Source organism: Lampetra planeri, chromosome 52, assembly GCF_965212315.1.
Source record: "Lampetra planeri chromosome 52, kcLamPlan1.2.h2, whole genome shotgun sequence".
NCBI classification, from domain to species: Eukaryota; Metazoa; Chordata; class Hyperoartia; order Petromyzontiformes; family Petromyzontidae; genus Lampetra; species Lampetra planeri.
The window spans coordinates 3,908,784-3,925,256 of record NC_136158.1 but is presented as its reverse complement, the minus strand read 5'-3'; the positions used below and the strand labels follow the sequence as shown (position 1 = coordinate 3,925,256).

The 16,473-nt window shown below is 44.3% G+C and overlaps 1 protein-coding gene across 3 annotated transcripts in view; it reads right to left on the bottom strand.

Annotated features, from left to right (window-relative positions):
- The window catches only part of LOC144734732 (exportin-1-like), a 71,513-nt gene that overhangs the window by 30,738 nt on the left and 24,302 nt on the right, over window positions 1-16,473 (bottom strand). For 2 of the 3 annotated variants that reach the window (XM_078617071.1, XM_078617073.1), the window contains exon 4: window positions 4,616-4,688. In XM_078617071.1, the coding sequence (XP_078473197.1) occupies window positions 4,616-4,688 (73 nt within the window). Of the gene's footprint in view, window positions 1-4,615; window positions 4,689-12,825; window positions 12,891-16,473 lie in introns of all 3 variants that reach the window. The other variant, XM_078617072.1, reaches the window with a different exon arrangement.

The window sequence follows — 16,473 nt, the reverse complement described above, 5'->3', positions numbered from 1 at the left end:
TGGTCCGCGTGTGGTTTATTCAATTTGCTGATTTTTTTTTACATAAATTCATCATTCATGGATATTTATCTTAAGCCCCAAATTAATAATCTAAAAACGGTTATACATTGTTATTCTTGGAAATGTTTACTACAAGTCACGTACTTAAATCGGACAAATATGTTGCTCAGGTTGATCCGATATCCACGTGATCGCCTCTACAGTACAGTAGTTGCATATCTTTACAACGGCGTGCGGAGTTTGATTGATGTTGATTGGCGTGGCTCTGTTGTCCACTTAGTGGGCCGAGTCTTCTGTGCGGGAGAAGGAAAGTGTTATCATTGAGCACGTGCATCGATCATGAGTATTCGTTCTTAATTTCTACCTATATTCGTGTTTTTTGGCATAGATATCCACGGAAAATTAATAGTTTGGGATTATCCGCGGCCGTCCTCCCGTCATTAGCGCGGATAATCGAGTCTAGTGTAGTAACGATACTGGTGCCGAAGACTCGTGTTGGCTGGGCCAGTGTACAGCCTAACACCACCAGGGGGCACTTGTGCATCACAAATTAAGGCAGGTTCAGCTGTGGGCATGCACTTCAGGAATAAGCACGTGGGAAAAAGCCAGACCGTGCAACATGGAAAAACATACACTGTAACACACGTGACGCGCTTTCACTTCCATGAGCGAGTTTTGATTGTTAAAGATATATTCCTGATATAAATATCGCATTAAATGCTAAATTCATTGCAAAGGTCTTATTTGCCTAATTTCTTCGAACGCATGAAACACGAGATTGAGGACTCTGGGAATATCAAATTAAACTTTTTTTTTTTACATAAAAATGTTGAATCCTGAAAATGTTAATTTAGGAAACGTTTGCCTAATAACTTCAACAACATTTGCCCGGAAGGCATGTCAATCAAACGCTGCCTGGTTTACCAGATATTATTGATTGGCAAGAGCTCTCGGTCTAAACAACGGAGGACCTCTTTCAAGGCTAATCTAATCATTGCGTGTAGGCAGCTTTCTCATGGCAATTAGAGTGGAACCAACCTGTGCTTTTTAAACAGTGTTTTTTTGTTTGTCAGTGATCGTCCCCATCAAACACTGCCACAAATTTTACACCGTTTGCACTCCAAGTTGGTTGGACATTAGCAGCCTTTGAGCAAGAGATGCTCTTGCTTTGGAGCCGTGGTAAGGTGGGTCCCCCCCATTTAATTAGTAACCTGGAGAGAGAACAAAGTTTTGCCTGCAGGGCAGAAACCCTGGAAGGTAGTAATATTAGCTTTGAAGTGTTTTTTTTTTACAAGGGGCATGCCACACATTCATAGGAGGTTGAGTCACACAAGACGCAGGCAGGCATTCGAGCAAACGCACATAAAACGCACCAGCATTAAAAGCCAATGGAAAATAATCACGTTGACAACGTCTATTGAAAGACCAACTTGTTTTCGCTTCCAATAAATAAACTTTAATTTCGTCCTCTAATATATTTGTTTTTGTTGTTGAAGCTCATGTGTGTTTGGCAGCGACGCAAAATCAATTGTATTCCGTCCATCCCCCCCCCCACCGCCCCAGTACGTTCAGCAACTGGCAATGGCCAAAGTGGTGAAGTATGGTGAAATATCCTTCACGGCCAGCACGGCATGGGAAGGCCTTGGACCCAGCAGTAGATTAACAAATGGGCAAAACGTGTACATCAAAAGCCTTGGTCAATCCGCTGCTGGATGAAGGCCTCCCTAAGCCTCAATATGCTGGAAAGTAACAATCCGTCTAGCACCTTGCATGTGAACCGAGATTGTATCGCTCCATCTCCCCAGCGTTCGTACCAGCATTGTTATTTTTGACCATCAGCGATCATTCCCCCTCGTAGCGACAACGCATCCTGCCCAAGCCGACTTTACGTTTCTTATCAGTCTGGTGATGTCACAACTATTACCCTCAACTGTTATTTGTCTCATGGTGTCCCATGGAATTTGGACTCGCTATTACTCAAAACATGTGGGTTGCCACACAGTGGCAACTGTGTAATCATCTTTGGCTTACTTATGACTGCTACTCGCGTGAAGCCCGAGGATAGTGTTTACAAATGGAACGACAAATATCTGCCGGCGAAACGGCTATTTTAACTCTTTAGCCAACTCGTGCTTTCTGATGTGTAAATCTACGGATACATGATCCACTGCTGGATGCGATGTGTACTGATTATAATCCAAGTGGAAATACAGGACACATACGCAGACAAATATTCCCCTTAAAAGCCTTAATGGACTTTGTCTCTCTAGCGGCGATGTTTACACAGCGCATCAGGTACTCATTTGAGGCCGAGTTGACCGAGGGGAGGCCCAGGACCTGTTCAGATAACCGTCACTGGTATTTTGGCCGGGAATCGAACTCAACAGGCACGCACACGTGCTCCGACATAAACAACACCGGACGCTCGCGTGCGATAACATCAACAGACCCTCCCCTGAAGAGCGCGCAACGACGAAAGGGCAGGTATTAAGAAGCGAGCGCCACTTGGTAAAAAAAAAAACGGCTTCGGAGTGCGTTCCAAAGAGCTCTCGTCACCCCCACAAGTCGCTCGGCCTGGCATCTGCACCAGGGGGCCCATCATCATTCTCGCGCCGTGCCCAGACACGCGCTCTCCAACGTCCCGATCTGCCGGAGCGAGGCAGGTGGTGCCAAACCCGATTACACCGAGCAGGCCCCACGCACGATAATTATCTAAGAGCAGTGATCCTCAAGTTTTAGTTTGGCCACTGTGTGTCCCCACCCCCCCACCCCCTTGCCTGACCCAACATGGTTCTGAGAAATAAATGTATGAATTAACACTAATATTTGAACCAATTGTCCATTTTGTGCGGTATCCTAACTAGCAAGTAACCGCGAGCCGAATACAAAAATATATTCAACGGACGCTCTGCATGCGTGACGTAATTGATAATTACGCAATCCAACCCAAAAAAACCCTCTATTATGGATATTGATCGCGAAAGCCTACATGTTATAAAGATGTAATTTGTTCGCGCGCGGTTTACCCTTGTAAACTACATTGTTAATACATAATATGAAATAATGACTATCGCGGATTACAATTTCACACATTTATAAATCACCCTCATGTACCCCCTCCCCCGCCAGGTCATTGTCACGTACCCCTTGGGGGTTCGCGTACCCCCAGTTGAAAACCATTCCCAGAACTACCAAGTGTCCAGATTTAGCCGGGGGGTATGGGGGGTGCAGAGCTGAGATATTTACTTTAACGCCCCAAAATGTCAAGCGGCCAGCAACCAACAAAAAGCGTTTTAGTAAAATTTTAATAGATTACAAGAGCCCATGCAGTTCTTGGATTGAGCAAGGATCTTTTAAGAGCTTGGAAAAGGAGAAGGGAGGGAATTCCCAAATGGAGCAGCGTGTGTGTGTGTAGCTACGTGCAGCTGCATGTAATCCCGTCTCTCTACACAGCTCTGTCTCTCTCGCTTTCTCGCCCTGTTTGTCTCTCTCTCTCTTATACTCCGTTTGTTTCTTTTGCTTCCTCTCACTCCATTTTTGTATTGTTTTTTTTTAATTCTTGGACAGCATCAACCCACCTCAATGGTGAAAATACAATGCGACACGACACTATATACACACTGGACCGAGTTGTATTTGTAATTCTTCTCTTGGTATATGGCTAGATTCTGTGTGAAATTATAAACTTGAATATCGAGGTTTAGGAGCCAATGAGGTTCCGCGAATCTGCGGTTTAGCACGACGACCGGCGCTTGTGATTTCAAATCACCCCACAACCTGTGCCCCCCCCCACCCCCCCCGTGCGTCGTCTAATCTCCCAGCTCACGCCACCGCTCTATTCCCACCGCCAGGTGGAGGAAAAGCCCCCTCTTCCAACAGCCACCTCCCCGCATTAACCTCATTCCCACGTCATCATCACCATGGACTTTTCCCCTCGGTAAAGGTAAATAACATAATTTTATTGCCTTCAATCATGTTTTTAAACATTATTTTTTTTACAATGTTGTGTATTTTATTTGTGCTTAGCGTAGGAAGGGGCAACTCAGTTAGGCTTTGACGAGTGTGGCCATGGCCACGGTTGCCCTAACCCCCGATTTCCCATAAGGGGCCGTCCATAAATGACGTCACGCACCTGGGGGGGGGGGGGGGGTCAGACATTTGTGACGATGTGTGACGAGGGGGGGGGGGGTTTGAGAAATATGACGTCACATCAAAATACGCAACTTAAAATAAATATAGAATTTTAAATAAATATAGACAACACGTTCTACTTAATTAAATATACTTTTTAATACATATTTTCTCCTACAACATTAGAGTGCAGCGCCACATTAAATACGCACTACGATGACAATAGTTTAAAGCGATTTGAAGCATGTTTTTTTTTTGAGGGGGGTCTGACTTTTTGTGACGCCGTGTGACGAAAAAAAAAATCGTCCAAAATCGCGTGACGTCATTTATGGACAGCTCCTAAGGCCTTGCACACCACGGCGGTTTTTCCAACGACGGGCGGTTTTCAGGAACCCAACCCCCGCGGTTGGCGAGGGATTGTTGTATCACGTTCTTGCATTCGTACGCAGGTCAGGCAAGGGGACTGCGGGTGAGAGAAGCTTACCATCGCACTGGTTCCGCGGCAGGATTTTCCAGCGTGTCTTTATGACGTTCTCCAATATTTGCAGGGCGTAGTACTGTGATGAACATGTTGAAAAGGGGGAGAAATACCAACGGTTAACCTTTCGCTGCTCCAACACCTGCCGATCATTCTCGCAATCTGCTCAAACGCGTCTCTCTTTCCCCTCCACGGTTGGTGCCAAGCATACATACGGGCAGACGTATAGGATCAATATTTTCCAAGCAATAGCTTCCAGGGTGTGCAACGCTTGAACTGCGGTACTCTGTGTCAGGTCTGTGAGGAATGGATGTGATAAACGTGGCTAAATCAGACAAAAATGTTGTACAACGATTTACGTTATTCAAAAAAAGTCCGTAGAAATTTCCTGCTCAAGTGAGCGGCAATGCAGTGCCCCATTTCCTGTTTATAGCCCCGAGCGGGTGACGGAAATTCCACTGTCCTATGGTAGGGGCTGAGTCTTTCCATAGCAAAACCACCGCTGAGTCCCCAGAAAAAATGGTAACTCACTTTACCAACCCCGGAGGGATGCGAAGCCGAGTCAACCGCCAAGCATTAATTTGCGCTTCGAAATCTTCCGATTGCGTCTAGATTTGAAGCTTTCGTGACTGCAAGGATTCATATTCTTAGGTTTTTTCGGTAAAGTCACGTAGGTAAAAAATAAAAATTAATAAAAGTAAAATAAAAAATAAAAATCACGACGTTTCGGAGGCAACACAAGCTTCCGTCTTCAGGTGGAACCGTCACAGCACGATTGCTGTATCAAGTAAGAGAAATTTCTCTTGATACAGCAATCGTGCTGTGACGGTTCCACCTGAAGACGGAAGCTTGTGTTGCCTCCTCACTTGATACAGCAATCGTGCTGTGACGGTTCTACCTGAAGACGGAAGCTTGTGTTGCCTCCGAAACGTCGTGATTTTTATTTTATTTTACTTTTATTAATTTTTATTTTTTACCTACGTGACTTTACCGAAAAAAACCTAAGAATATACTTCCGATTGCGCTCGCTCGACCGGCCGGCTTTCACTCTCAATGGCCAGTTTCGCTTCACGATGACAACGATGTTTATTACCGCCTCAAAGAGAAAGCATTCTCATTTATTCGGGTCAGCCAATGGTCCTAACGCAGAAACGATTATGCTTATTGAGGCCCCGCGGGGAAGTTGCGCTGCAAAGGGCGGCATCACTCGGAGCTTGCGCGTTGTAAACCTGGCACCAATATACCAACGGCCCCCATTTGACGGCTGCTCCCTTAAGTCGGAAAACGTGACCGAGTACCCAAAAGATGGGTGTGCGATTTGATTGTTTTGGGTTTCTCGCAGAGTGCAGGCTACGGCCCGGGGTTCAGACAAGCTGCTGGAACCAGTTTAAATATTGATGTATTAAAAGAGCGCCTGCACCTGGTATAGGTAGAGGATTCATGATACATCTATGCAAGCATATATATGTTACTATGTTACATTATAAGTTTTGCAGACATTTAAATACATGCATGTGTGTTTCTATCTAGTCAATACAGCACACGTTACAAGCTGTACAAATGCATACACATGTACGGACTAACATAAATAAGACTTAACACATTTGTTAGCCTATTGAAATGTACAATTACATTTTCTATTTACACAGCTACGTGAAAATATTTAATACAATGTTGGGGAAAATTATATTACATGTTGTTGTATATTTAATAGTTTTACAGTTAATATTTTCATTATTTAGATGCCACGTAAATTTAGCATGCATTCTCTATAGATGTTTTATTTGACAGATTAAAATAGAGTAATTACTCAATTCGCAATACGCATGCACGTTTCCAACAATTAAATAGAGCATAAAATACGTAACTGTGTGCGGAATTTCTTAATGGATGGGAGACCTGAGATTAAACCCTTGTCTCTAAAGCGCCACGAGAAAAATTGAGGTCAACATTGATAATATAATCAAATGCGGAATCAAGCGAACGGAATAGTGACTAGTCATAATTGATTTCTGGGTCGGATCACACGAGTAAAATGTGTCGCATACCCTCCTCCACCCGACACGGCCAATGAACGTGTTCACGCAAGCGGATGTGCCCATTACCTCTCTCGCACACTGGTATGTTGGGAGAGCAATCCACACAAGTTTAACAATTTATCACGGCGTTTCGCTCGGCAGCCACAACCATCATCAGCAGTGGCCAGAATTGTGAAAATGCCCTCTGGGCTCTGGGGACTTAAACGCGTGGTGTCGATGTCATGAATGTGCACCCACGTGTAAAAGAGTAATGTTTAAAGTAAGCAATGGCAGATTGAAATATACCATATATATTTTCAACACAACTTTTTTTTTACTTAAGCATTCAACAGAGCAGTGGAAAAGGTTCTCGTGGTGATTATCCAAGAGTTATCTCCTCTGTTTTTAGACAGCGAGGGAGAGAAAAGAATGCCTCATCAGAACGCGCCAACTTTAGCCTCTTTTAAAATTGCAGGGGAGGGAAAGATTGCGGTTGTTGTTTTAAAGGTTTAGTTAAGTAAAATTTAATTAAACTTCCAATTATAGTTAACCGGAAAGTTACACCGAATGCGCGGAACCATGATTAATGAAACTGCATGCAATATTATTATATTCGGCGGCGAAGTCGTTCAGCGGCAGAGCGAGCGGCTCAAAATCATAAGGTTGCGATTTGGAATCCTGGTTGGGGGTTGACTCAGCCCATCATTCCTTCCCGGGTCGATAAAATAAGCACCACCCAGTGAGGGGAGTTAACAGTGGGTTTCCTGTGGATAAACTTGCACCTCCCAAAGGACAGTGGAATTTTCAACAGTGATTCAGGGCTGTAAACAGGAGACGAGAGCACTGCCTCAATGCGCACTGGATCAGGAAATCACTTTTCACTTTGACTCTATGCCGCGTGTATGAGTGAGCTTATGGCTCAGCCCGTTGAGAAGTCACATCGCAATATGAAAGAGGCTAATGAACAGTGGATCGCTGGCCTCAAGACTGAAAACAGCGCATGGAAGTTCGGGAGGAGTTAGGCCATTCTGCACGGATTGAACCAAGGGGGTTGTTGAACACAGGGATTCTGAAAATAATGAGAAAACCCATCAACCCAGGAGAATGGGTGCAGGCTGGAAATAAATACAGCACGCAAAGGTGTGGTGTTGCTGCTCGCCAACAGCAGGAAGGCACGAATCCAATCCATATGCCTTGCATACACGTCACGTGACCATCACATTACATGTACAAAGCGGTCAGCCTTGTCTAGACCACCAGCTCAAAAGGCAGCCCAATGTGTGGCCGGATCATCGTTTGGAAAAACCAACTCAAAAAGAGTTGAAAAACGAGGGGTGCCTTCAGGACAGACAGGGGTACTCAGCCAATTGCGTGAAATTGTTTGTGGCTCAGCCAATCACAAGCATTCCCGATTTGGCCAACTGAAAGAACCAATCGCATGTGAGCACTCGTTGCTGAACTGTGAGCGCAGAGCATTGATCGATAATTATTGAGCGTTCTTGTGAGCGATTAGCTGAGCCGATCTTCTCCCTCCTGTGTTCGTTTATAGAGCCGCATGGTTAATTCGTGACAGGAACAGATTGTAGTGTTTTGTACGATACAGACGAATGCTCGTGTTAATATTTTTTTTAAACCTCATGATGCTAATCAAGAATGGCTTACCGTGTGGATGGTAAACGCCACAGCTATATCATGTCAACCAGTCGGAGACAAGTGTCTATTTTTGATACCCAAATGGCAAGCCAATTAATAGAGACTGCTAGGGCTGTATAGGTCTCCGGATGCGTTTTCAGTTACTGAAAAATCTCCCGGCACGTGGAGCGAAATGTTGCGGACACCACACAAGACGCAGCACAGGGTAGAGATTATGCGTGCCAGTGTCATGGTCCAAATAAAAATTAGTTTTACTCACTAATCACTTCATTTGAATGACCAATCACAACATTCGCCACCCTGCTGGTAGAACAATGCCCAACTGGCAGGCTGGTGGCTGTGTGCACCTTGTGCCGTATGGGAGGAGGATAAGCTGCCATTAGGGGGTCCCCGAGGGGAAAACCATGAAAAATAATTGCTCCCGAGACAATTTGTTACGTTACGGATGCAATACCAATGCAAGCTTTTGCGTTATTACAACTCAAAAATACATCAGAGAGTTAAAGAGACTATCTGACCTGTACACGTGTGGTGCATCTCCCTGGTGACGTGCAGTTGCACATTCCTCAGTAAGGTGATTAATTTTCTCCAGATAATGCTTTTATTGTCATTTTCAGCTATTCAAATGTAAAACAACATGTATAACCATCGCTAGCTACAAGACCACTGAACAAAATGTTGAGTCCACAAATTCAATATCTCTACCTGCTGTGAAGACGAACAATTGGCTAGGCTTTTAGAATCAATCACAGCCCCCCCTCCCCTTCTTCATTAAGCGAGACTTGCACCCAGGAAGTGTAAAAATAACACGTTGGTTACACATTGTTGCCAATGGGAACGTAAAATGTTCAGCTAATGGCAATGTGCAGTCCCCAGTGCAGCCTTGTTCACGGTTTTCCCATGCCAGTGGTTTTATGACTAACTTGCATTTCACTCCAGACGCATGAGGACATGGGTCAATACGGTAATAACGGCGGTTCGATTTATCACTTAATAATAATGATATCTGCATTGGCAACGGTGCATGAGCACAAAAAACAAACTCAATACAATCATCAATGAAACTGCCCCTAAAGGGATTTTTTTTTATATACATCTATAAATAATAGGCCTAAACCTCCGAGCCCTTGATCCCTCTTATTATGAAGACGAAGGACCACTGCCAATAACCTTGCTTATTTTATATATTTGTCCACTTTAAGGCAGTCGTCACTGACGAAAGTGTTAAGTTGTTATCAATGAAGAATCATTCTTAAAAAGCTCGCCATGCATGCAGTGAATGGTGCATGTAAGAATCAATGTTTTTTAAAATTAGTATATATATTGCTGCATGTAATGGGTTCGTGTAACCCCTACCAATGCCAAAAGACCGCGACATTCACCACCGTGCAGTGTTAAGAAAATAATGTCCGGCTGATAAATTTTGTGATGAGAATTGTCCTTCAACTTACCCGCGGTGAGCTGAAACAACAATCATTGGCACGTTAACCGCCTGTACACGTGACAATTTAATTTGTTTGGCCATGTCTGGTGGTGGAGGGTTACACAACAAGAAAAATGTGGCCACATAACATTACGTGGCCTGTCCTCAGAAATCAATAATGAATAAATATGTAATCAATAATTTAATTCACCGAATCGTGATCCTAAATTGAGACAATGTAATTTCCAGGACAGGGGAGGTGTATATATATAGATGCATCCAAAATTATCAGGGTACGCCAATTGAGCCATGCCTGTTTTGCTAAGGGCTGTAGGTATTACTGATGCTGATAACCGCGTAAAGAATCCTAGAAAGGTGGTGTTTGAGATTCACTTAATTTCAGGTGGGAAAATAAGAATGAAAGAGGTTAATTCAACAGTGCCGGCGCAGCGCTCAAAAACATGTGCAGAATATACCTCGGGGCACCTAGGGTATGTGTATGTATGTTGAACTTCTTTCACACCGTACGTAGCCAAGCATCACCAACGGAGGTGAAGGTGTTGGATAACAATCTAAACACAAAAAACTATTCTAAAGAAATTAGTTTTCAATCAAGACTATTTAAAAGTGCATAGCTCTAGTGGCTCTCTAATATCGGAAGAGCATTCCAGACGGCCGCAGAAGCGCATCTGAAAGTTCGCGATGCAGTGACCGTCTTTGTTCGATGGTTAGCCAAACGCCACTGCAAGGATGACCAGAGTTTGCGTGATGGTTTATGCTCTCCTTGACAAGCTCAGCAAGGTATTGTGGTTAATACAATGGTTGCTTCTACCTTAAACCTAATCCCCAAAGACACGTGTCTCTATGAACCAATCTCATGACCTTTGTTCTAATAGGAGTCTGAGCCCTGGTGTCTATGGTATTCTATGTAACGTGGGAAATCATGTTGCTGCTCCACGTGCCGAGAGCTTCATTCAGAGTTCCTGAATAAGCCCCCAGCAAGTGGAGAGAAACATCGGACATGATGCCATAAAAGAATGTGGTACAACCCAGAAGACCACATGGTCCAGAGCTTGTTGCATCTCAGCTTGTAGAGTGAATGATGGGAATTCCTGAGTACAGAACTTTAACACGCCCTCTGTGTCCTAATAAAGCTGCAAAAAAACTATCACTGTGGCGATTTGCACCATTGCTGGGGGTTGGGATGATGGGTCACATTTAAATCTGGAAAACAGGAGCATCTGCCTAGATTTGAATCTGCCCGTTTTTGTCTTGTGGTTGAAAGTGGGTGATGACACTTTTTAGCAGAGTGCCGCAGTGTCCTCATAATGACCATGTCAGATCAATGAGCCGGCACTGCTGAGGATTCTGCATTTGAAAGCAGATGAGAGCTTCACATATTTAAACCAGATTCCCGTGTGTAACAAGTTGGTATACGGCTCAACCTGCTCAAAAATAAAAATCGTACAAATGAGGACTTAAAATTGCTCGAAATATATCAGAAGGATGCCATTCAACGTGCATTATTTACAGAGTGTGAAAGACTGCTTTCAAGTTTGTGGGGTGATATTGGCCTACTGCAGTGAGATCAGATGGAGGATCTGTCGCGTGATCTTCAAAAGTTATTTCCTAACATTGGGGTGAGACTATTCTATCCATGCTACATTGAAGTAGAAATTATTTTTCCAGAACATGGCTCTAATAAAAGAACTGGGATATATTGTTATGAATGTCCTAGATTATTGTATGGGGCGGTAGTCGAGAGAGGAGGAGGCATGGAAAGAACAGGGAACCAGGTCAAGAGAAAAAAAATTGGAAATGTTTCAAAATCTACTGAAAGCAATGGCAAGCAACATTTGTATAACAATTAAAACTGTGATCCATGATTGAAAATGTTTTGCGTAGAATTCACAAGAGTTTAACAACAGTAACAAAATGCATTAATGTAGCATTCGACTAAATGTGGATAGCATCTGCAAAAACAAATTAAATCATTACAACTATCAGCATACTTAACACAATTGAAATTAAGTGATTACATTTGCACGAGTCACTCTCTTGTTTGCATTTAAACACACATGTATGCAACGCTAAGACTGTTCTCCAGGCTAACTACCATGGTTCTAAAATAAATAACGCCTCCTTGCCAAATTTGTCTCTCCACACAAAATTTAAAGCATTTTTTTCATATCCCATCGACCACACGGCCTTCTGAGAGTACGCTTTCAGACGGCCGTGCAACCAATTGGTGGTGTAGAAAAAAAATACTCAAATTTTTAAGTCAAAGTCTAAAGTCAGTTTAACACGTAGGCTTTCGCGACCAGAATTATTCATAATAAAGGATTTTGGGTTAGAGCGCATTATTCATGTCGCAAAACTCCACCACCCGACACGGCCAATCAGTAAAAAATGTGTTACGTTGATTAAAGACAAATAGTTCACTACTTTAGCCCACCGGCGTGTTGAAGAGTAGATTTGCCAGAATAGTCTGGCAAATCGCACGAAGATGCTGGATGTAATTTCAAGAGAAACGTCGTACTCAAATTGTAAATGTTGTGGATCCACTCTTCAACACACCAGTGGGCTAATGTAGTGAACTATTTGTCTTTTGTCAACGTAACACATTTTTTACTGATTGGCAGTGTCGGGTGGTGGAGGGTTGAGATACATTTATAAATAATGCGATCTAACCCAAAAACCTTGATTATGAAAGTCTAACGTGATTTCCTGCTCAAATGGCCAGTGGTGGGAATCCTACATTCCTGTGGTAGGGGTGAGTCCAACCGTACAACACAGCCACTGCCAACTTTCCCACAAAGTGGTACTTATTTTTGACCGACCCTGGAGGAATGATGGGGGCTGAGTCAACTCGAGCAGGATTTTTGAGCTCGCAGCCTTCGCTCTGCGAGCCGCTCGCTCTACTGCTAGAGCTGTGGGGGGAGGGGGGCGCAGTGGATACAAAAATGGAAAGGAGGCGATACTCATCTCGTCGTTAACATTATTCACAACGACGCGTAATAATTAATTTGTGTCGTGTGCTATGGCTCTGTTTGTTCGGTACAGGGCGGCCGGGCTCGCGAGGGTGGATCGGACATGAAGAGGGTAAATGAAAAAGCTTCGACCTGCTGGAAGCCCCCTGCGGTGTTAGCCTAACGGGGTCAGCCGTGCAGGAAGACCGGCCGTCTTTCTGACACACGCAACCGACATAACGGCAACACATCGTTAATGGCGCAAATGGCGCAACGGAAGTCACAGTCCGTCAAACCTGGAAGCACACAAGACCATCACAAATCAGCGCGCGCCGACATGACAACGGACAGCAACACTTTCAACGAGGCACAGTTGAGATTGGTCGGTGGTGGTGGCGGCGGCCGTTTCATGTGCTTGTGTGCGTGTACGTGAGCATGCGCGCGTGTGTCTGCATGTGTGTGTTTGTGTTGTGCGGCAGTCAGCTTAAGTCAGAGTCGGTTAACTCTCAACACCTGAGTCTGTCCCGGACCTCCTTACCAGCAGGCCTTGGACACTTTATGAGACAGCCTCAAAGTGCACCTAGCCTGGCACAGGTGCTGTTGCGATGTCACTGTTGCTCTGTGATGATTGGCAGCTGTTGATGCGTGTATGGGGAGCGGTAGCTTGGTGGTTATTGCAATGCGCTACGATCCTGGAAAACTGAGTTCGATCCCCGACCGTGGCTAACGTCAGCGGCAATTAACCCGAACCGATCACGGGCCTCTTCCCTGCCCCCCCCGCCCCCCCCCCAGAATAGGTCAACTCAGCCTAAAACGAGTATCTAATGCGGTGTGTAAAGACCGGCACTGGGCAGACAAGAAAGGTGGCCAAGCGCGTGGTGCTTGCCCTAGTAAGCTACACGGGGGATCTTTCGTCTTTGTCGCAGCCTGTGCGTGTTAGAGCATTTGGGCATCCTGCGATCGCTGTGGCACAACACGGCGCTGTGATGCACAGTGTTGTCTGGGGACATTGCCAGGTCACGTCCTTCTACTTGAGAGCGTGCAATGGGCACTTTCCAAGTCGCTGTGGTTTGTTTAACAAAGTGAGAGCTCCCTGTGGTTCGTTATCTCCTTTGCAAGAGAACCCCAATTTATTCAGATATTATTATTGCCAATGACAAGAAAAAAAGAGGTAAATGACGTACTACAATAATTACACATCAATTCAAAGTTAAGCTCTAGAAGACATACTGATGAAATGACACCGTTGTGTTTGTTGTTGTCGTTGTTATTATTATCATGTCAGCATTTCAGTGGGGCACTCGGACCACGGTTTTCAATTTCACGGACCAAGAAACAGGTGGCACTGAAATACATGGGGCTGGCCGAGCTGTCAACACAACGTCTATTTGCTTTACAAGCATCTCGATGACTGTGGAACGAGATGATGGGTGCAAACTCTGCCCGGGCAATGGAGAATTTCCTGCTCCAAAATCGCTGCTCCGATGGTAAAGATTGCATCCAACGGCACACGACAATATAAGATGATCTCTTAGTGAAGTGTCCACATGTGAACATCTATTCGGAAAAAGATTCATATTTAAAGATTTTTAATGTTTGGAGTTTTGTGGGATTTGAGATTTTCATCTCATTAATACTGCATGCTGATGTCATTGTATCCGAATGTTGTGTGTGTAAATGTCGTATGTCATAATGGCATCTAAACAAAGATTTAAAGTACTACCACAATACGTCACTCGACAGTATCGACTCTGTGGTAATGTTTGCAAAAGTAGGCCACTACGTGTAGGATGTGTATAAAAATCGCCCAAATTTACCTTGCTTTCACAAAACTTCAGTAATAACAATGACTGCCTTGCAAAGGAGAATTCATTAACACATCAACAGGCTCTCACTGGGCAATAAATTAAATGTGGAGTTGTTGTAACAGGCAACGAGAAAAGACCAAAGCAACACAGCTGGTCTTACCGCGACTTCCGATTTCAAGGTCATTTGCAGGTTGTCAATTCACAATCCGTGACCACTTTTACACTGGGCACATCAGAGCCGTTCCGTGTCCGTCCTGAGCCAGGCCAGCCTCCTGAGCCAGGCCTGGCTCACGAGGCGCCAAGTTGTTTATCCACGGTGGAACACGAGCCATGCCACCATCGGTCATGCTCATGACGAAAATGATTCACCCCATCTCCGACCCAGCACGGCCCATAGCCAGATTCAGAGATGACTTTGTGAAGCCAGTTTCACAAAGTCATCTTGGGATTGGCTCAGCTTGGCAAACAGCCAGTGGAAAACCACCTGCAAATGAGAGAGACCCGTGCTAGCGCGGCTCGGATATGTCAGTGGAGAAGTGTTGCCAAATTAGTAAGTCAGCACAAGCTAAATATCCAGGTCCTATAATTTGTGACACATGGCAATGTTCGTGTTCCTAAGTGTGTGTATGTTTTATTGTTGTTGTTATCTGGAACTGCTGAAAGCAATGAAGGGTTACTTTTAATATTTTAACTGCACAGCCAATTTGAATAATGGGAGAATAGGTGGGAAAGTGAATACAGAATGTAAGTTCACAATGTGCTTTAACATAAAGATAACCCATCAATGAATGACATGCATAAGGTGGAAAATACACCAAACAAAACAACTCTGCCAACAGCATAAGAGATGGTACGTCCCTCATAACTTTGCATGGCACCAACTCAGAAGGGTACCATCTCCTCGGCTCTCAGAGGGGTGGTATTGCATGTACTGGTGTTTGCAAGTGGTCAACAATTTTCATTTGGCATGTGGCAGCAACCACCATTTATGATCCAGCCCACAGCAAATTCGCTGAATCAGACAATTCAGTGGGAATCAGAGAGCCTATTCCCTTGAAAGCGTGGCTGCTTCTGCATTCGACGAACTCGCTTGTAAGGCCAACAGAACGATGGGTCCCAAATCCAGTTAATATGTTATTACATGGAGATTTGTGCTTTCCGATAAAACATGAAGCCACTTTGTGATTAGAACTTTTAATTCCAGGAGACTAGGTTTTTGGCTATGGTATAGGTTTATTACTTCAGAGATCAAGAAAATCTATACTATCTTCTAGGAAATCAGCAGTCGTTGCCTTTGAGAAAGATGGCCCTCTGCCAAAGGGGTGTGGACTTTCCAACATTGGCTCAAAGAGCCACCAATGGACATGAGCACTGCCCTATGCCCAATTGAGAAGGGAGACGGTGACTTTTATGGGCGCACTAAGGGAGACTTGTTGTGGCCCCATCCCAGACTATCAGAAACATACCATTTAATACATCAGTGAATCATGGCAAGTGCAGTAATGTGTCTCAAGTTCACCGCTATGGGAGCCAAACAGAATCCGAGTTCTTCAGTGTAATAAAGCTTGAATGACGTTAACTGTGTACACTGCACATGTTGGGAAAGGGGATGTGATTAAGGCTTTTCTACATTGTGTTAAGTCATGGTGGTTGTTTGATCATACTTCACCACACTAGTTAGTGTTGGTTGGTGCAGGAGCGTAACCGGGACCAATTCAGAGACCGCTTGACACTGATCTGATCCCTGATGGGGAATCTGACCCGGTGCACTTGGATGAATCGTTAAATTTCGGATACCCTTTTGAAGAACATTTTATCCAAATTTCTAGGTCATCAACTGCTGAAGCACAAAAGTCTTCCACAGATATTAATATTATAAATAAAGGAAACCCATGTTCATTCGCAAAAGTGACCCAAAACCCCAGTCTCCTGTTACAAAAGTATGAGCCAATATTCCTGGAAAGCGTGGCTTCGAATTTCCAGTGCTTCGCTT